We start from the raw sequence: 22725 nt of genomic DNA on the forward strand, positions 1-22725 counted from the left end.
TAGGTAGGAAATCATTACCTTGTACAGCTGACACTAATTTTAAAAAGTTATACCTATGGAGCACATGATAAATAATTAATTTTTTTAAGATTTCATTTATTTATTAGAGAGAGAGCAAGACAGAGAGCACAAGCATGGGGAGCAGCAGGCAGAAGGAGAAGCAGGCTCCTCGCTGAGCAGGGAGCTAGATGCGGGGCCCAATCCCAGGACCCCGAGATTATGACCTGATCCAAAGGCAGAGTTTTAACCGACTGAGCCACCCAGGCGCCCAATGATTAATACTTTTAGTGTGTAGGGAATATATATAAATTAAGAAGGAAGATTAACATGGCAAATAGAGAGGTAACAAAGGATGGAAACTAGTAACTTCCTCCAAAAGAAAGACAAATGGCCAAGAAACAGGAGGGTGCAGGAATGGGGGCTGGGGGAGAATTTACCTCAGCAAGACGTGAAGAAACTAAAATTCAAATATCAGAACACTTTGAGGCGCCTAGGTGGCTTAGTCAGTTAACTGTCTGACTCTTGGTCATGATCTCATAGGTCGTGAGATCAAGCCTCACCCTGGGGCTCCCTGCTTAGCAGGGAGAATCCCTGCCTGAAGATTCTCTCCCTCTACCCCGCCCCTACTCGTGAACACTCTCTCGCTCTCTTTCTTAAATAAATAAATCCTTTTAAAAAATCAGGACACTTTTGCTTACATGCTTGATAAAAAATGAAAAAGAATAACATCCACGGTAGTGGGAATGTGGACACTTGGACAAAGAACTCGGAGGACAACGTGACAATGAATACACAAAGAAAGCGTTAAAAAAAATGCACGACCTTTGGGACTTAACAATTCCAGTTAGAGAAATTTATCCTCAATGAGAAGGTAACAAATGACCAGTAATTACATATAGAAGTCACGTTAGCACTGTTTGCATTGCTGAAAAGGTAGAAACCCCACAAACGTTCACTAACAGCCCACTTAAATCAATTATGGGGCATCCCCCGCATGCTGGAACAGCATATGCGGCCACTGAGAGCACTCACATGTTTGTGGTCACAGTATACGACGCCGGGAGAAAGTTTACAAAATGGCAAGCGTCCTGTAATACCATTTGCGTGTGTGTCCGTACGTGGGCAGACAGACCAACTACGTACAGACAGACAGACCAACTACATACAGACAGAAGCCGCATGGAAGGACAGGTGCCGGACGTCAGCGGGGGCAGTCTCCTAATGGTGTGGCACAGGCATGATGAGTAACTGTGGCTTTCTTGTTTATACCTTCCAGTATCTTCTAAATCTTTACCATGAATATACAATATATTGATAATCGTCAGAAAAAGGTTCCTATGAAACTGATTTGCTGGAGTAGAGAAGTGGTAACGTCACTGGACGGCACTTAGCTTTGAGACCTGTGGACGGCTTCCAGCACCAGAACAAAACACAGACTCCTGGGCAAATGTGTCCCTTTGGGAAGTCACTAGAATGCCTAAACCTAACTGTCTGCACGTCAAATCATGAGACTTAGAGGAATAACCCCAATTTCAAATCACTCTTAGGGTAACTGTGTGGTGGGAATAAAGCAGGACTAGGTGACTGTAACAGGACCTAGGGACCGCTTTGCTGGTGACCCGCTCGCCTGTGACACATGCAGTAGGGACCCAGAACAGGCCAGGTGCCAGAGACGCAGCAATGGCGGAGGCAAAGCCCTTACTGTCCGGAAGCTCCCAGGTTAGGACACAATCAACACATAATTGGAAACAGGCTAAAGCAGAAGAATATGCAAAGTGCGATGGAACGGAGAGAAAGAAGCATCCACTTGTGCAGGGTGGGGTGAGAGAAGGCTTCAGGAAGGAAGGGGAACAGATGCTCGGTCTCACAACAGGGGCAGGATTCGGAAGGTCCAGGGGAGGGGACACTGGGGTTGTCCGGGGCGGAAGGAGAAGCATGTGAACACACAGTACAGAGCAAGATGCTGACGGTGATGGTGGTGGGGCCCTTTGTGCCCCAAAGTGCACGCTGTGTCCATTAACTCACTTTGTCTCACCACCTCTGAGGAGGTACTTTTTTTTCTTTTAAAGATTTTATTTATTTGACAGAGAGAGAAAGAGCATGAGCAGGGGAGGAGCAGAAAGAGAGCCATAAGGAGACTCCGTGCTGAGTGTGGAGCCCCACGTGGGGCTTGATCTCACAACCCTAAGATTATGACCTGGGCCAAAATCAAGTCAGATGCTTAACTGATGGAGCCATGCAGGTGCCCCACAAATCAGTGTTTTATAAAATAAACTAAAGTAGGAATGCCTGGGTGGCTCAGTCGTTACATGTCTGCTCTCAGGTCATGATCCCGGGGTCTTGGGATCGAGCCGGTCGGGATCCCTGCTCCCCAAGAAGCCTGCTTCTCCCTCTTCCACTCCCCCTGCTTGTGTTCCCTCTCTCACTGTGTCTCTGTCAAATAAATTAATAAAATCTTAACAAAATAAAATAAACTGAAGCTCTCCAAGAATATATATAAGGGGAGATGTGAGATAATAGAAAATACGTATCTATCGGTCTCTGACCCCCATTTATGGAACAAAGTTCTCTAAACCCTTATAATTTCCAAACTATTAAGAGCACTGAGGGCATCTTTTGTTCTACTGAAATGACTGTGGCTGAGCTCCTGGATGGGGCTGGTCCCCAGGGAGACGTACCCATGATTAGAAGCTTCCCTCCACACCCATTCTCCAGGAAGAGGAGAAGGGCTGGAGACTGAGTTAATACTTGACCATGCCTATTGGAGAAGCCTCCAGAAAATCCCAATAGAATGGGTTTTGGGGGCTTTCCAGGCTGGCCAACGCATCCACACCAGGTGGGTGACACAGCCCAGCTCCACAGGGATGGACACTCCTGCACTCAGGACCCTCCCACATTTTTGTCTTATGTATCTCTTCACCTGGCTGTTCACCCGTGTCCTGTATCAGATTCTTTAAGAAACCAGCAAACACAGTATCTTCCTGAGATCTATGAGCTGCTCTAGCGAATTAACCAAACCCAGGACGAGGTCTTTGGGACCTCCAATAACCGAGGCTTGCAAATGGGGTCTCAAGGATGGTTGGGAGCAGTCTAGTGGGACAGAGCCCTTCACCTTCACCTTCGGGATCTGGGGCCGTCTCTGGGTAGACGGTGTCGGAACTGAGCGAAATGGTGGGACACCCAGCTGATGTCGCCGAGAACTGCTCAGTGTGAGGAAAAACCGCCATGGATCCGGGGACCAGAACGGAAGTGTTTGGTGTGAGTAGTCAAGGAGACACACAGGAAAGGGAAGCACAAAGGAGGTAAAGAAGTCTGGTTTCACTCTATAGGATGAAAGACTTTCCAAGCAGAATACAAAGCATGTACAAAGGCACAATGCACACAGGGATAAATCAAGCATTATGGGGTGCTGATGTGAAAACGTAATGACAGAATGGACAGATTTATGGAACAACCAGATACAATGAGAGGAGGGTAAGTGGAGTCAGCAAAGACCCTGGGGAAGGAAAGGCAATCTCTAGAGCGGGACAGAGCGGGTAGAGGTGTGATGTTGACTGCCCAGTTAGGTTCACCAGTTTTCCATGCAGAAGACCATTCATGTGACAGTGTTTGTGACTGGGGGGGTGGGGGGGGGAGCAGAGGCAGGGGCAGCCCAGGTAAGCACTCCCCCACCCAAAGTCAAAAAGTTAAATACTCTATTTCAAAGTTATGCTCTATCCTGAAAGCATTTCACTTTAGACAACCAGAATTCCAATTACAGCACTTCTTTATCTTGTAACCATCAGAGTACTATAATATGTACCCAGATACATAACGGAGCAATAGTTCTAACTATTTAAGGTAGCATGGTGTAGCAGAAATATTACAGACATAAAGCAAAGTAAATAACACGTACTGTACCTTTAGGTGACAATGAGGTTTTAGATAAATTTAAATGCTTTAATCCCTTTGGGAGTTTGGCAAATTGAATACTTAAAGAGGACACACCTGAGAAAGGAGGAAAAAAAAGATTATTAGAATGTTCAACTTCTCAGAATTGCATTTGTTTTACAATGCCTGAAAATTAACTTAAATTTGATTCCGACTTGTGATCATTTTTTTTCTCATGTCAGGCTTTATTTTCTAATTATCTACCATCACACCTTCTTTTTTTCTATTCTCCCTAAAGGATAGGAGAAAAGAAAGATTGCTTAATTAAGAATAACAATATAAAAACTTTACCATTAGAGATGTTTTTCTTTGGACTAAAGTGTTACCCTCTCCTCTACAGTCCTATTTCAAATGCAAATACTCTTAGGAAGAGTGGTATAATTGCTTCTTTTTAACCTGTGTCTTAATGAGTTGATCACTCTTCTGGGTGAGCAGATGCACACTACTTAATTATTGTCAAGAAAATGGTATAATGTTAACTCTTCAGATAACAGCTTCACTTTTAGTACATGGATTCTAATACTTAATTAGCTATGGCTAACAACCTCAGACAAAGCATCACAGTGTGATTAACTTCTTACAGGTAGGTTGTGCAACTTGAAAAATCACAGTATTAAAAACCAGAGAGTCTCTAAATTTAATGACCAGACTGGGAGAATGAATACCAGCCTACTCACTCAAGGACTGCAATGAAAGTAAGCAAGTCCTGTAGGTCGTTCAACCAGCTCCCTGCTACATGTGAGTTATCTTCTTCCCAGGGGCATGTTCCTGGGAAGGTTCCTGAAATAATATTAACCATATGGTCGCCGAGACTGATTCTCAAACTCCATGCACTGATACACAACTACCAAGCTGGTTGCTGCCCTATCATATAACCCCCATTCTCTATGCACTTTTTCAAAGTTTATCAAGAAACACCTACTGTAGTAGTCAGAGTGGTAGTAGAGCACTAAACCTCTAGTTGGGTGTCTCCCCAAGGACAGTGGGTGTTCTGAGAGTCCCTATTTACTTCCCCATGCAATTTCCCAAGTAAATTTGAAAATCACTGGATTAAATGATGCCACACAGGTTTGTTTATGTGAATACTTCTCGAGATCTGAATATGCTAATCCATATTATTAATTACGAAGAGGGCACAGGCCTGGTATTGAGCTGATAGATTCTTGTAAAGGAATATATAATTAATCAGTTAATAGGAACACAGGGAAAAGGGAGTCATTTTAGAAATGTAATTAATCCTTAATCCAAAGGGCAGAAAAGGAGAAAAAAAGAACAATGAAAAAATGAGGAAGAAATAAAACGTACAGTAGATTGCCATACAAATAAATCAATAATTACAATAAATGTAAATGTTCTAAATAAAAAAACATGTCAAAAATGTATTATCTAAGCAAAAAAATCAAGTGCTTTCAAGAAACACTCAGAAATACATGTATTCAGAAGTGAACCTAAAAGCATGTAAAAAGATATATGCTGCAAACACTAACCACAAGAAAATAATTATGTCTGCAATAATATAAAACTAACATTAGATTTTAAGAGGCAAAGAGGTAAGTGAGATATTTCATTAATGAAGATGAAATAATTTTAAATCTGTATGGTCTGAATTACAGTCCCAAGATGTATAAAGTAAATCTAAGGGTAACAAAAGGAAAATAATATTATTATATACACTATATATACATACATGTGTGTGCTACCTTGCAACAGTGGGAGATTTTTAGACACATCTCTGTCAGATGATAAAACAGATTTTTAAAAAGGATATAAAGACACAGATAATACCAAGAACACAATAAAGAAGTGTTTGAAATATTTAAACCACTGTACCTAGTAACTGCAGAACTTATTCCTTCAAAGTACACATAGAGCCTTTATTTACCTAAAGCGACAATATGCTGAGCTTCATGAAAAGCAAGTCTCAACAAATAATATAGAGGAAGTTTCTTAACTGCTGTGAAATCACACAAAGCACATTCTCCAACTGCTACCACTATATGAAATTAACATAGGAATTATAGCAAAAAGAGAATTAGAAAATCCCCAAATCATTAGAACAGAAGCAAGGTATTTCCAAATAACAAAGGAGCCCCCGCAAAAAAATATCACAAAGGAAATCTTAAAAATATTTTTATTTAAATTTCTTTTAAGATTTTATTTATTTATTTGCCAGAGAGCACACAAGCAAGGGGAACAGGAGGCAGAGGGAGAAGCAGGCTCCCTGCTGAGCAAAGAGCCCGATGCAAGACTACAACCCAGGACCCCGGGATCATGATCTGAACTGAAGGCAGATGCTTAATGTTCTGAGCCACCCAGGTATCCAAAAAAATATTGTTATTTAAATTTTTAAAAACTATGATATCAAGATTTTAGGGATACAATTAGAGGCATGCTTAGAGTGAAATCTATAGACCTACTTATGTTATTAAAAAAAAAAAAAAGCTGAAAACTACCTAAGTATCCATCTCAAAGTATCTGAAAGAAAAGCAGCAAATTAATCTCCACTCCATCCCCATAAACAGGAGGAGAAAAAGATAACAAAGGGAAGAAATCCATTAAATAGAAAGCATCTATAAATAAGCAAATTTAATAAATCCTCTTCTTCAAAAAAAATTAGTAACATTAATGATCCCCAGAAAGACTGTTTTTTTTTTCTTTTTTAAAGGAGAAAAAGAGAAGGATCAAATTATCAAAATCAGAAATGGAAAAAGAAATACTAGTAGAGATCCTACAGACATTTCAAATATAACTAATTTCCTAATAAAAAATACAATTTACCGAAACTTACATAAGAAGAAATAGATAATCTTGGGGTGCCTGGGTGGCTCAGTGGGTTAAAGCCTCTGCCTTTGGCTCAGGTCATGATCCCAGGGTCCTGGGATCAAGCCCCATGTCTGGCTCTTGTTCAGTGGGGAGCCTGCTTCCCCTCTCTCTCTGCCTGCCTCTCTGCCTACTTGTGATCTCTGTCAAATAAATAAATAAAATCTTAAAAAGAAGAAGAAGAAATAGATAATTTCAATAGTTTTCTATCTATGCAAGAAAGTAAACCCATTATTAAAAACCTCTCCACTAGGAAAAGCAAAAGTTGTCTAATATAAAAGAGTATATACTATACAATGCTATTATTTATGAAGTTCAAGAATAAATAGCGCTAACCTATCATAACAGAAGTTCATAATAATTATCTTTCCTGGGCCGTAGAGGGCAAGGGTGAAAATCACCAGCGCAAAGCAAGAGGGAAGACTGTAAAGCTTGTAAAGCGCTAATGACGTTCTTTGTCTCGAGCTTGGTTTTCATGATGGGTGTTCACTTTGTAAAGAGTCAGAAGATGTAAACTTGGGGTTTGTGAACCTTTCTGAATGTACATTACACTTCGATGAAAACTTTTACTTCCCAAAACTTAGGCATGGGAGATAACAGAGGAGAAAATGGAGATGGACATGGGTATGGTGATGCCTCTTTAATGCCTTTTTAGATGTAACACCAAAGGCAGGATCCGTGAAAGACTAACTGGTAAGCTGGACTTCATTAAAATTAAAGTTCTGTTCTGCAAAAGGCAACGTCAAGAGAAGACAAGCCACAGACTGGGAGGAAGTGTTCTCAAGGACTGATATTCAGAATATACCAAGAACTCTTAAAATTCAACAATAATAAACAAGCCAAATGAAAAGGAGCCAAAGACCTTAACAGAACTCTCAGCAAAGAAAGTACACAGACAGAAAACAGGCATATGAAAACATGCTGCACACCCTAGTTCCCCAAGCAAATGCAAATTACGTAATGAGAAGATACCACTACCCACCTACGAGAATGGCCAAAATCAAGAACAGGGCAACACAAATGCTGGCAGGAACTCTCGCAACGGGAACCCGTTCATGGCTGGTGCGAATGCAAAATGGCGCAGCCGCTTTGGAAGACAGTTGGTGGTTTCTTATAAAACTTAACATACACCAACATGTGATCCAGCAATCAAGCCAAGGGTGTTGAAAACTACAGAAATTCTTGAAAAGTCCTAAGTATGGAGACAGCAGAAAGAGCAGTGATTGCCAGGGCTGGAGGATGAGGGGATAGGGAGGAGGGATGAACAGGTGAAAGACAGGATTTCTAGGACAGTGACGATCCCCCATGATACTGCAATGGTGGCTCCATGTCATCGCGCATCTGTCCAGATTCGCGGAATGTGCACCGAGAGTGAATCCTAATGAAAACTATGGACTTGGGTGATGATGAGATGCTAGTGCAGGTTCCTCCACTGTCAGGAATGTACCATGGGGCGGGGCGGGGCTGTCACTGATAGGGAGGGAGGCTCTGCCTGTGTGGGGCAGGAAGGATACGGGAAATCTCTCCATCTTCCTCTCAATTTTGCTGTGAATCTAAAACTACTCTAAAAAAGATAAATAAATATTTTTCAAAAATCAGGTATGGGGCGCCTGGGTGGCTCAGTGGGTTGGGCCTCTGCCTTCAGCTCAGGTCATGATCTCAGGGTCCTGGGATCGAGTCCCGCATTGGGCTCTCTGCTCGGCGGGAAGCCTGCTTCCCTCTCTCTCTCTCTGCTTGCCTGTCTGCCTACTTGTGATTTCGCTATGTTAAATAAATTAAAAAAAAAAAATCAGGTATGGATTTAGGAAGGGTATCAGATTTTCGCTTTTAAATTCTGGTAAGAGTTATCACTGCCTACCCATGAACAATTCTTTTATATGGTATTTTACCTAGCAAGGCGTATGTTATGATGATGTTTAAAAACAAAACAAAACAAAACCCAAACCTATATCCCATGTCTTCAAATTATGCTGAAAATAGATTAGATCAAAGTTAAAACCTACCACTCAACTTCAAATCCGTTGTGCTCATACTGACTTGAGTTGTTTAGCTTTGTTGAGAAAAGGACAATTTTTCATTTTCACGAATTTCTTTTGTGACAGACATACCTGTCAGACCACGTAAAACCCTAAATGCCTATAACCAGATGCAAGGCTGGAGTGGGACAGTCATTTAAGGTCACTGAAGACACCACCTGGGCATTCTTTCCTTAATCATCAACTATCTTAAAAAGGAAGATAGACAAAAAGGAGTAAACGATCCAGCATTATTTTTCTCCAGAAATTGAATGATCACACTGTCAACAACAAAAGAAATAAAAAGCAAAGCTCCTGAATCAGAATGAAGGTGAATAAAGTCATGGTTGATATTTATGTAAAAGAAAAAAAAAAGTAGGAAAAAAATGCAAACAGGATAAAAAGGAAAGCAGATTCAAATGGATAAAAGATGGTCTGTTTCAAGTACTTTCTACCAAATTTCCAACGAAACTTCTAGTTTCTTTCTTTCTTGACAAAATATTTTGACTTCCTAGGCATCCACAAGTCATAAATATATCACATTTCTTCTTTCAAGAAACACCCTTGCTAAGTGCTAACACAAGAAAAGGCATAAATAGGGTCAACACCGTTTTTGTTTTGTTTTGTTTTTTACATAAAAGCACTAAATTGATTTTTTGTTGTTGCTGCTGCAGTGTAATTGACATAGAGCATCCTATCCTATTGGTTTCAGGTATACATCATCACGATTCAGTACATTCACTGATCTTTGAGAAAAGGTAACAGATTATTACACAAAGGGTCTCCTTCCTCTCTGGCAGACTTCGGAAGCGTGGTCTTGGCCCACATGAATAAATTGAGGGTGCTGCCAAAATCTCAAGAAAAAAAAAAAATCACCTGCCTGGTACTTTCTGGAGCCATTTACTCAGCAGTGCCAGGGAACAAACTGACCATCGAGAAAACATTTCCCCACCAACAAAGGATAAGAAGAGACTTTTCAGCTTTTGGCTAACACTCTTTAATTTTGCCCCCCAAAATAAAGCAAAACATAGGCTTCGGAGCTGTGAATTAAAACAGAATTTATCACTAGACACTTTCATTTGGAGACTTTACTAAATGGATTACCCTTCTTGTGATTTTTTTTTTAAGTGTGTGTCAAATCTAGAAGAAAAAATGACTTAATTTCTATTTCTCCTTTCAAAACAAAACTATCATGGCTTCCTTGGCTTCAAAATATTTATGCCTCATAAAAAAAGTAATTACAAAATGGTTACTAGTATAATTTGCCATCCAATGTTATTAACTTAAAAAGATCAGAAATGAAATTTGACATTGCACGCTTACCCTATTAATCATTCATGAATTCAAAAGCCTATGGTAGTATCACATAAAATTCTAGCACTTGGATATTCTAGAATCCGTATGATAACAAGCCAGGCAAAAAGGTCTAAGGAGGTCCTTGTTAATTGAAGGCATCAATATTAATAGCTTAACAAAATTCTGCACATGGTTCTAGCGAGAGGATGTGGCTAAACAAAAGGCGTCCGTCCTTCTTTTCTGTCAGAGAGCATAGAGATTTGAACCTGGTGGATGTTGGAACACAGGTAACAGTTAAATTCTTTCCATTCCCACTAACTCCTACAGCTCCCCTGGAAAGTTCAGAAAACTAAGAAACGTGACTAAACGAAATCCAGTGCGGAGTTTCCATTTCAAAAATAAGGCCAAGGAGAAAAGATTCAAGACCTGGGAATATATGGGGCGACTGGGTGGCTCAGTGGGTTAAGCCTCTGCCTTCGGCTCAGGTCATGATCTCAGGGTCCTGGGATGGAGCCCTGCATTGGGCTCTCTGCTCAGCAGGGAGCCTGCTTCCTCCTCCTCTCTCTCTCTCTGCCTGCCTCTCTGCCTACTTGTGATCACTCTCTGTCAAATAAATAAATAAAATCTTTAAAAAAAAAAAAAAAAAGAACTAGGAATATAGGAACAAAAAGACCAGTGGGAAAAAAACGGAGTCAGCACACCGAACTTTCAAGCACCCTAAAATCCAAAGGTGGTTAGTTTAAAACACAAAACTTCCTCGTTCAGAAAAAGGGAATGACAACATTTGCATGATTTTACTGCACAAGGCTACTGTATGACTCAAAGGAGGCAGTGACAGCTAACACTGATGGGGTGCAAAGCATGGGACAGGCTCTTCTTGTCCTTTTCTGTGTATTATCTCATTTAATCCTGAGAAAACCTCCATGCAATCAGTACTATTATTGAAGAGGAAGAAACTAGAGTAGCTTCCTGAGCCCTGAGTCATGTAGAGAAGTGCTGAATCACTCTATTTATTGCACAGCTGAAACTAATGTGACACTGTATGGTAACTCTACTTGAATTAAAACTTTAAAAATAAAGATGAGGCAACAAACACAGAAGTTGGGTAACTTGTCCCAGTTAACTCAGCTGGTAAGTGGCAAAGCCCAGAACTGAACTCGAGTGTTTTGACTCCAGAACCCACTGGTACACACTGGCAGATAGGAAAGACAGAAAGCACCGAAAAACAAACAAACAAACAAACAAACAAACAACTCCCCCAAAAACAAACAGAAAAAACAACAACCCTTAAGTAGCAATTCTAGAATCTGTTTCCCTTGTCTTATTTAGCTCAAACCAGATGGTCAGGGGGAAAAAAAATCTGGGTGCTTCAGGTCAACATGTCCAAAAGAAAAACAGTTGACACAGCATTCCAAATCATCTTTAAACAAAATAATCCAAGTTAGAACAAAGTGAGGGGAAGAAACGGACAGACATTCCTGACAAGGCTAAGACCATAAAAACGAGGGGAATGGGGAGGGACGACTGGGAAGAAGAGAACATGGGGTTCGGGATGACTGAGGAAGTCCAGCACGTGGGAAGAGCTGTAGTCTCCAAAACTACACAACTATCACCAGAAAGTCGTGCTGGATCCAAAGGGTCAGTCACAAGGAAGTGACTGAGAATGCCACGGCTCAGACATGGGTCGGCCGGAGGGTCGAGCACAGCAAGTGGATCGAGCTGAGCTGGAGCAGAGATTCCCAGAGATTCTTAAGCCTTTTTTCTACCGTGACCCACATACAGACCCGGACTTGACATCACAATGAAGGAACCTCGTACAAAAATAAATACATACACATATATTAGAAAAGTAAAACTGAAGTTTTCCCAAACGAATGCACTCTGACATTTTCTATTCTTGTTTTTTTTTTAAAGTTTTTTTTATTTACTTAAACGGGGTGGGGGAGGGCAAACGCAGAGGGAGAAGCAGAGAAGCAGACTCCCCACTGGGCAAGGAGCCCAAATGGGACTCGATTGGACCCTGAGCTCATGACCTGAGCTGAAAGCAGACACTTAACCAATGGAGCCCCCCAGGAGTCCCTGATATTTTCTATTCTGCTCTATTCCTTCCTCTTCTTTTTTTTTTTAAAGAAGGCTCCATGCCCAGCACAGAGCCTGATGCGGAGCTTGAACTCCCCACTGTGGGCTCAAGACCTGAACCGAGATGGAGCGTTGGACGCTGACCGACGGGCGACCCGGGCGCCCATTCTTCCTTGCTCCCGTGCCTGTCATGAGCTAGGAAACTGATTTCACCACCTGCTGGTGGGTCTTGACCTACAATCTGAAAGCACATCAGGAGGGACCTCCGAGAGCCAGCCAGGGAACGGCGCTGGGCCCACAAGCAGAAGCGCTCGTGTGTGCGTGCCGTCTGTTCGCTGCCCGTGCGTGCCTCCCACACGAGAGAAGAGCAGGGCCCCGCACGGGCAGGACCGCTCCCACGCACCGCACGCCGCGAACCTCCTTCACCACGCGCCCCTCCACAACGGAAGGCTGGCTGTCCTCCGTACGGAAGTGTGACGAGGAGACAGAGCGGTCACGAACAGGAATGTGCTGCATCGACCTGCGTATCACAAAGCAACGAGCCAAACCTGCTCTCTGAGAGTTTCCAAACAAGCCCCTGAGAGGATGGTTCAGGTACAAAATCCAATTCCACTTGGTGTTGAAATTCCTCACAGTTCTGGGCTGCCAAATGGTCTTGCGCTTCCTGGAGTTTCCTCGGTCTCTTTTATAGAACCTGCGATTCAATTACACATTCTTTCTCCCACGCTTTTTAACTGTTTTCAAACATTAAATACCGTCATCGAACAGCTCAGGAAAAAAGATCATGAAATATTGTGCCTGGACTGAAATTCTTATAAATATTTTACACTTAGTTGGATTTCTTGGGGAATTTCCATCCACAGGCAAGAAAAACTACTGAGCACCTTCAGACATTTAGCCTGAAATTTAAAAAAAAAAAAAGAAAGAAAGAAAAGGAAAAACCTAGAAGAATATACACAATTTGTGTTCCAGAGGCTCAGCCTCAGAGTGAAGGTAGGAAATACGGGTGCTGGCAGCTGTCCAAAAACACTGGCAAACAGATCCATGAAGGAATCGAGAAGGAGCCGGAACAGGAAAGTTGCAGTTTGAGACAACGTTTTCAGGAGCATCAAAAAGAGTGTATGGGAGCAGACATTGTATTGGGGAATCGGTATGCACACACGACATGGAGGAAACTGTCCTTGGAACGGTCTGGGGTTTTAGCTCCTGTCAACGGACTGCCGGTCGATGAAAAGATATCCAATTGTGTCTCAGAGGTAGGACTGGGGGGAACAAAAGCCTGGACGTCCTGTTGGAGCCCATGCTCTGATATACAAGACATCTCTCTAAACTTTGCCACAACATTCAGTGCCATTAAAGAGCTACAAAAGAGAATTCAGCAGAAGTCAAACCTAATTTAAAGGAAGTATGTACTGATCTTGTCCAAGGTCTGAGGAGGCTGGGGAGGATGAGGGACAAGGAGCAGGGGCGAAAAGGGAGAGCGGGGAGGAGAAATGTCCGCATCTCATCGGAATGCACCAGAATGAAGCAGGAGCCTGCACAGAAGTTTAAACCACACAACGAGGGTCTGACGGGAGGGTCCCGAGTGGCTGCCTCTTGGAGCATACAAGGTTCTCAGCAGACAAGGAGACGAAGGGCCTCACACTCATCCTTCCCTCCAAGACCCCAAACTCAAACTCTATGTGGTCTCTGGGGTCCGGCTTCTGTCACCTGTGGTAAGGTTTCTGAGGTCCCACCACGTCGCAGCCAGATCGCCCTGCATCTGTGTCTGCGGCTCGGCTGGGTGCCCCGTCTAGATACACGGCCCCGCGTCTGCCCTCCCACCAGCCGTGGCCGCGGGGCCCTAACGAAGAAGCCTGCAGTGGGTGTCCATTCGCACGTCTGGGTGTGGGCGAAGGCTCCACTTCTCTTCAGTGATTTCTGGGAGTGGAACCATGGCGTTGTGTGGAATCCATGTCTAGCTTTATTCTTTTTTAAAAGATTTACTGATTTAACAGAGGGGGGCGGCAGGGGCAGAGGCAGAGGGAGAGTCTGAAGTGGACTCCGCACAGAGCATAGACCCCGACGTGGGCTCAGCTCCAGAACCCCCAGATCACCACCAGAGCCAAAACCAAGAGTCGGACGCTTCACCGACCGTACCGCAATGTGTGGTTAGCTTTTTAGGAAACTGTCTAACCAGTCTGCAAAGAGGCTGTGCCATTTTACATTCGCACCAGTGAAGCATGTGTCCTCACTGCCCACGTCCTCACCGACACTCACTCTGATCACAGCCATGCCACTGGTTGTGAACTGGTACCTCGCTGTGGGGGGGTCTGTGTCTCCCTGCCCTTGCCCTACCACACTCTGGGTTTACACCCTTAAGGACCTGCCTCTATCACCTCCCTCCCTCCACTGACTCTGTCCCACCAGGAGATGACTATGTTTGGGTCCCTCCCATCTTCAAAACCAAAGCAGAAACAGCCTCTTATCTATAAAAGGTGATCTCCGTGTCGATTTCCATTGGTCATAATCATCACCTTCTCTCAGCTGACTCATGGAGACAACATCTGTTTTACCTAAAGAAATTCCCATACCCCGAAGAAACTCCTACTTCAGGGATATGCAGCCACGATTTGCAGCTGTAGTCGCTTCCGAGAGGATGATTCTCATGGGCCCTCGTTTTCTAATTCAGTCTCAAACTTCCTTTACATTCACTTACTTTAAATGCTAGGAAGTTACTCTTTATTTTTGACTTGAATACCAAAATGGGTGGGTATCCTTTTCAATGAAGAACCGTGCCTCTATCAGGAACACAAAGAATTGTCTGTATCGGTACCTTCAGCTCCCTTTAATAATTAATCCTCATCAAATATATAACATTGCAAGATGAAAGGCTTTTATTCAGCCATGCTGGAAAACATTTGCAACCAATAATGAAAAAAAATAGTCCCTCCAGAGATAAAGCTACTCCTTCTTAAACCACACCCACCAACGTTCCCCTACTAATAATTCAAATACTTAAGTTTCACATTCTGAACCTACTGACTCTCCCTTCTGCCCACACAAACACTGTTAATGAAACTTTCTTCTGCCTCATCATGAACTCCAGTCCTTCATTTTCTCCAGATCCTCACATTCAAATCTTGTTAAATATTAAAAGATAATGTGTGGTAGACAGAAGAGTAAGAAGGTCCCCAAGGTTCTTGCCCCCAGTACACATGCCCTGTGTAATTTCCTTGAGTGTGTGGGGAAGACTGATGATTATACGGCACATCGCTAATATGACTGGGCTATATTCAGTTGACTTTGAGTTATTCGAAAGCAGAGACTGTCCTTGGTGGGCCTGACCTAATCAGGTGCTCCACTAAAAAGAAAGGTAAGCATCAGAGAGATGTGTTCCTTACTGCCTCAAGCACAAAGCAAACTGGCATGCAGTGAGAGGAGGCGCCATTTAGTAAGGACCTGAGCACAGACTCTGGATGCTGGGATTGGTCCCAGGTAACAGCCAGCGAGACCATGGTGATGTCTGTCCTGCACACACAAGGACATTGATTCTGCCGACAACTGGCAAGCCTGAACACATCAGGTCACACAAGATCAGAGCCGCAACTGACAACCTGACTTCAGCCCTGAGAGACCCTGAGTAGACGGCCCAGTGAACCTGCGCCCAGACGACCCTACCGACCCAAGGAGACTATCACGTGACACCTGCGGCCACATGGGCGGTAATTTCTAATGCGGCCATGAAGAAACTAATATGGTGGTTTAAACACAATATGCTGCTTTCTGTTGGTAGCTCTTCAAGAGAGGTAACATAGAGAATGAATTTCGGCCCCCGTATTTTCATCAAAGGGGAGAAAAACCGCAAAGCCAACAAAGCATCGGTGGCATTTATGAAATAATTACAACGGAGCTTGACCCCATTCGCGGGGGCCCGGGTCACATGACAGCTGCTGGGTGCTGTCACCACCCCGGTGGGAGAGACCACGCGAGCGTGACGATACCTCGGTCCTCCAGCGGGTTGCCTGCCAGGTTAACTGTGTGGAGTCCTGAGCTGGGATTGTGCGCTAAGGCACTGGCCAGTTTTTGGGCAAAATCCCTGCAAGTAAACAAAACAGCGAGGTTAAGTGCCACGGAACATAAAACTGCTCAAATCAAAACACAGCTACGGCTCGAGTGAGAGCTAACAAAAGAACACCTTTCTTTACAATGGCAATCAACTTACTACACATTTATTTTATTTTTTTTTTACACATTTGTTCACACTGAATTCCAGCCTCCACTAGTATCTATCCTTATTAGAGAATCCCCAAAGCCACAGCGAAAATGTGGTTCATGTTGATTAGCCAAAACCGCATTCAAAAGCAAAAAGAAAATATACAATTGCCCCTTTAAAGATACATTATAGGATGCTATAAATAGTATTAATTAGTCCCCTCATAACTTAAAAAAAAAAAAATCCTGAATTGAGCCTTCTTTTCAATGGAAACAGCCATTTGGCTGTTCACTCTATCTGAATTTTCATTTCATGCAATACTTGCAAATGCAAAACTGATCGCCCTACTTAATCAGTTTAAAGGCTATGATTGCTAGCACTATGTTTTAATAAAAACTCAAAATCACTATTTCAGGTATGTTGTACTTAAAAGAACACACTAAGTGCTATGATGACGAAGATGTCTACCGCCCTCACTTAGGAACAGTAAAGTCTTTGTTCTAGCAGATTCGATCTCCATGTGAGGCTTGGGCCCTGCCTACCCAGCCACTACCGACCACTGAACGAGGGAGGTATGGATCTGGAAAGAGAGAGAAGCAGATAAAACAGAGCCAAGCAACGCAACAGAACCACGGGAAATGTGTCAGTGCCTCCATGAATGATACTTCCAAGAGCTAACCCAGAGCATCTGTAACAGGAAAGATTCTTTCCTAAGCACTTTACATACATGGATTTACTTCTCCTCACAGCCCTCACTCTAAAAGGCAGGTGCTACTGTATTGTCCATCTTCAAGATAAAGAAAGTGAGGCCCAGAGTGAAGCAATTTGCCCAAAGCCATGAGGGCATCTGGCTCAGGGCCCGCTCTCCTCACCAGCACACCCGGCTCCTCCGAAAACCGCCAGGGACCGGACCACAGAGGATGTCGTAAGACCCTCGACCTCTGTGCTGATGGGGAGCACAGGGATCCTTTACTTATTTTTTTAATAAGAGAAAACGTGACACTTTATATGTGAGTGGCTCAACCGTTTTTCTTTTTTTTCTAACTATATATTAATTTTAGAGAAAATGACAGAAAATTTTTAAGTTACATGTTCATATATTCAGGACAGTACTCACGTTCTGAGCCCAGCGTTTTCCAACACCAGTTCCTCCAGCCGACTGGACCTGCTCACCACTCTCAAGATCTGTTCGCAGACATCGGCGGACTGTGAGGGAAGACACTGTGTGAGCACCCCGAGCCCAAGGCAACCTCACTTTCCTGTCACAAACCCACGCAGGTGCGAAGCTTTAATTAAAGAAGCCACGTAACATGCAGTCATTCCTCTGTCAACACCTGCTGCGGCATCCATGACTACACACCGTCACAATGGAGGACCCGGGATATAAGGACACCGAGGACAGAGAGTCCCTGCCTTTAAGAGTACACCAGCCAGCGGCACCTGGGTGGCTCAATGGGTTAAAGCCTCTGCCTTTGGCTCGGGTCATGATCCCAGGGTCCTGAGATCAAGCCCCGCATTGGGCCCTCTGCTCTGCAGGGAGCCTGCTTTCTCCTCTCTCTCTGCCTATTTGTGATCTCTGTCATCAAATAAATAAATAAAATCTTTAAAAAAAAAAAAAAAAAAAAAAAAAGAGTGCACCAGCCAGCAGGGCCATCAGACCAGAAAACAGACGATTCTGATGGAATCATTAAAGGCCATGTTAGTAGTGCTGTGGGCACTCAGAGGCATATGCGCCCAATCTTGGGAAAGCCAAAAGGAATTCCCAAAGAAAGCACCCTCCAGCCTGAGAATGAAAGACTTAGTGTTGGTAATGACGCAAAGCTCATCAGGGTCCTAGGATCCAGCCCCGCATCAGGGTCCCTCATCAGCAGGAAGCCTACTTCTCCCTCTCCCACTCCCCTACTTGTGTTCCCTCTCTCGCGGTGTCTGTCAAATGAATAAAGAAAATCTTAAAAAAAAAAAAAATGATGCTAGGTTCATGATGACAAGCCCTTTGCTGAGCTCTTGTCTTGTGCTTGGCCCTGAGCTAAGCCCTTTGGGTATATGTCATCATAAAACTATGAAGCATTATTACTCCCTTTTTATAGATAAGAAAGTTAAGGTTCAGAGATGTCATATACTTTTTTTTTAAGATTTTATTTATTTGACAGAGATCACAAGTAGGCAGAGGGAGGCAGAGAGAGGAGGAAGCAGTCTCCCCGCTGAGCAGAGAGCCCAATGTGGGGCTCGATCCCAGGACCCTGAGATCATGACCTGAGCGGAAGGCAGAGGCTTTAACCCACTAAGCCACCCAGGTGCCCTGAGATGTCATATACTTTAAAATGGTGGCTGAATCATGATTGATAAACGTCAACTATTAAAGGGGTCCTGCTAGCAGTTTCTAAAATAAAGGAGGAAACGACCCAGTAAGAATTCAGTAAGTGCTCTCTCATGTTCATAAACATTATGTTTTTTAAGATCAAGTAGTTGTAACATTGTATCTGTCAAAATATTTTAAGTGCTCAAGATATACTATCATATGAAAATGCAGAATTAAAATGAAATGTTTCAAATAAAGATCACAACAACTGAAATAGCTGTTGTATGTTGCACAACTCTTGAAAAATGCAGAGTTGTATCCTGGTGGCGGAATTGTACATGTTTCTTTTTTAATTTTACATACTAATATTTTTTAATTCGTCTATGTTTCTGCCTTATTCCAAAACTGACTTAAGGTGGCTCCTGATTTTAAAATCACTTCTACATTTAAAAGTGATTTTAGGGATGCCTGGGTGGCTCAGTCAGTTAAGCGTCTGCCTTTGGCTAAAGTCATGATCTCCAGGTCCTAGGATCAAGCCCCGCATCAGGCTCCCTGATCACTGGACAGTCTGCTTCTCTCTCTCTCCCTCTGTGTTCATGCCCTCTCTCTCTCTCACTCTCTCTCAAATAAACAAAAGAAAAAAAATCTTAAAAAAATAAAAATAAATAAATAAAATCTCATCACGATGTAGGGTCTATTTAAATCCTTTATGACATAGAAGGAAGGAAGGCAGGGAGGAAGGGAGAAAGAGAGAGAAAGGAAGGAAGAAAGGGGAAAGAGAGAGAGAAATTGAGAAAGAGAAAAAGCAAGCAAGCAAGAAACAAGAAAGAGAGAAGGAAAGGGAGAAAGGAGTAAAGAAAAAGAGGAAGGAAGGAAGGAAGGAGGGAACAAAGGAAGGAGAAAGAAAGAAGAAAGAAAGAAAAAGAAAGGAAAAGAAAGTAGTAAAAGCAGAAGGGGAGAAGAAAGAGAAAGAGGAAGGAAAGGGAAGGGAAGGAAGGGAAAGGAAAGGGAAAGGAAGCAGGAGGGAGGAAGGAAATTCTGAGTACCACAGCATACTAAATTAAAGCAGTTTCTTTTCTTAAAGTACCAACAAAAAAATTACAATTCTTTGATTTATCCGATCACATATGTCCAGCTGGATTAGACATCATTGGGACAGTCTGAAATGTAACAAAACTCGCTAGTGAACATCCTTTAGAAAACACACGAGTAAGACACCTGTGATTCTTATGTGCTGTCCGATTCCATTCGGTCTACAATGTAGCTTTCACAGGGTCCCGGAGTTTCTGATGTGTCCCACAGATTGATGAAGGAAGAGGAAAATTAATTCCAACTGACCCGAAGCCTGCCATTTACATTATGCTGATGGTGCTCATTTTCAAAATGATGACCCCCTTATCAGTGTAATTCTTTGTCTTACAATACACAACCAGGGGAACTGATCTTACTCTGTGTTGGCATGATAAAAAGTCACTGCTTAGACAGTATTTTTGCAGGGATTATCCTCATTTCCAAAAACAATCCATGGTGTATCATTATCTTTCCAGGGCTACCTTACAGAGCTTCCAGAAAAGCAATTTCCCAAAGCAGAGCTTTCATTTCCCTATTAGGTATCATTACTATAATAAAAATTTATTACAGAAAATGTCCAAAAAGTATGTCCAGCTTTTCTTTAAAATGCTGGTAGAGGAGAAGCATAACAAGTCATTCATGTCTATGTTAATTTTGCTACTTTTTATTAAGTGCCCAAGCACATGCAAAGAATTGTTTTCTACACTGAAGAATATTATAATGATGAAATATTATATTAGAGGTATACACCCCCTCTAAACCTAGACAGCAAATAACATACGACCACTAGAGTAGTGCTCCCCAAATGTCACCTACCTGTGCTGCACTACGGTCACTGATTTGGGGGGGGGGGAATTCTTAGTAAGTTCATACAGTGGCTCTCCAAGAGCTTGCCTTTAGTTAAAAAATCAGAGGTATACTCTAAAAACGAGGGAAATCGCGATCAGCAACAATCGGACTAGTACAAAATAAAGACATACAGAATTTTATAACTAAAAGGAACCAAGGCAACTGGCCCAACGAGGCCATTTGAAAAAGATGCAGAAAGACCCCACACTGCTTGCTAACTTGCCTACGTTACAAAGTCAAGACTTGAGCAAGATCCCCATCCACTGTGATGTCAATGAGTCAAGAATGTAAGACAGAAACTTACTCTTCATCACAACTTTGGCATATCTAAAAAAAAAAAAAAGATCCTTCTACCCTTCTATTTAAATTAAGGCAAGTGACTATTAATGGACGTCCTAAGATCAGCATAAAGCCCCTACAACCCATTTTTCTTGTGGCAGCTTAGCACCGGAGGATTTTAGGAGCTAGGAACAATCTTAACAACCCCAAAAATCCCTGTAACTCAAGAGGAAGTCACTCCTTTGTGTCCTGCACTCCACTCCACGTTTTCAAAAGTCCAAAGAAGGCGTACTACTGTCTTTCACACGCATAAGCTGAGTATCAGAAAAGGTTCCCAGGTTGCATCTTGCCGTCGCCTTCAAAGGGGCGAGTATCAGCTATTTTTAACGTTGGGTGAAAACCACGAAAAACTGCTACTGTTTTTGAAGACTGAAGAGCAATATCCCAAAGACCATTCTTCGTTTTAAAATACCAAATATTAAAAATATACAAATCAGTGTTTGGGAGCTTCAATCACCGTTACTGGAAGAGCGGTAAGGGCAGCTCTCAAGTCGTGCCACGACACTTCCTTTCATCCCAGGCCATCGAGGGAAAGCCTCTGAGCACCTCCATGCCTTGTGTTCTGGACTGAGGCTTCTGCTGTTGGATCTCCCTCCCACCACTGCGTCCGCCTGTTCCCTGGGAGTCTACCTGGCCCCCAGCCGAGCCTCACTCCATCCTCACTGAGCAGAGACCCTCCCCCCATGGGGCGGATACAGTTTCCATAACTCGCACCCCCACACTTGCTCATTTCTCAGCCTCTCCGCTGGTCTGTGATGCTGTAAGAGTAACAGTGAACAGGAAATGCCCACAAGATGTCGGGTACTCTGTTAGCATTTCTACACACATGATTTATTCACCCCCAATACCCTGCAAATTAGCTCTATTGCTGCGCCCATTCATTCACTCAACAAACTAATCTGACACCCATTTATTAGACCAATTTTTATGGACTAGATATTATAAACCAATATATTCCGATAAGCATTGGACAGAGATGAGTGAAACACGAGCTCCAATGGACTCTCGGTAATGGGAAACTGAGGCCCTGGGATGTCAGGTAACTTACGAAGGTCCCACAGCCTTGTCATAGGAGCCAGAGTCTGAGACCCAGGTTTCTGTTTCCAAGCCCGCACTCTTTCCTCTACCACACTGGCTCTTAGCGACCCCAAATGAGCTCAGCCCATGCCTATACTGATACTACTTTAAACCACTCACACCCCAGGCAAATTCAGAGGCCCAGCAGCCTGTCCACTAGCAAACCTCAGCCCTCCATTTTCTACAGATCCAGGTCTCCATCAAAATCCTACCTCTCCACTATGAAAATCGTTAACCCTCCAGTTCCCATGACCTCTGAAAGTCAGAGGCTTGAACAAAGAGTCACCAAGCAAACAACCTCTAGATTACATCCTGCCCTAAAATGAAGTAGGATAAAGTTAACTTAGGGATAAGGTTCTGCCCATACAGCTGCTTTGGGCTTGCAAAAAAAAAATCCCAACAGAGCATCTCACTTCCACTAGTAAAACAGACAGAAAATTTGGCTCCCCCATACCTTATGAAAACTAACGTCTCACTTCTGATTTCCTTTTGCTTACATACAAATGTGCCCTAAAACTCCTCCAGAAAATTAATGTTAGCTCTCATCACTCCAGCACACAAACTCTGCCTGATCCCGTTTACCCAAACTCTTAGGAAGGGAAGCTTGGCGGAGACAGAATGCAGGATAGAAACATCAAATCTGCTCCCTGCAGCTGGGCAAACGTAAGTTTAAGAGTTTTACCCAACAGAATGAGCGTGTACTGAAGGCTCCGAGAACTGGGTCTCACGGTTCATTATCTAAAATTGCCGGAGGC

At 43.1% G+C, this 22725-nt stretch overlaps 1 protein-coding gene across 7 annotated transcripts in view; it reads right to left on the reverse strand.

The window, feature by feature from the left end:
• The window catches only part of CARMIL1 (capping protein regulator and myosin 1 linker 1), a 299080-nt gene that overhangs the window by 126537 nt on the left and 149818 nt on the right, over positions 1 to 22725 (reverse strand). For all 7 annotated transcript variants that reach the window (XM_044260141.1, XM_044260134.1, XM_044260128.1 and 4 more), the window contains exons 10-12: positions 17453 to 17541; positions 16124 to 16218; positions 3901 to 3987 (exon numbers count right to left, since the gene is read on the reverse strand). In XM_044260141.1, coding sequence (XP_044116076.1) covers positions 3901 to 3987; positions 16124 to 16218; positions 17453 to 17541 — 271 coding nt within the window. The remainder of the gene's footprint in view (positions 1 to 3900; positions 3988 to 16123; positions 16219 to 17452; positions 17542 to 22725) is intronic.

This window comes from Neovison vison, chromosome 1 (assembly GCF_020171115.1).
Source record: "Neovison vison isolate M4711 chromosome 1, ASM_NN_V1, whole genome shotgun sequence".
NCBI classification, from domain to species: domain Eukaryota; kingdom Metazoa; phylum Chordata; class Mammalia; order Carnivora; family Mustelidae; genus Neogale; species Neogale vison.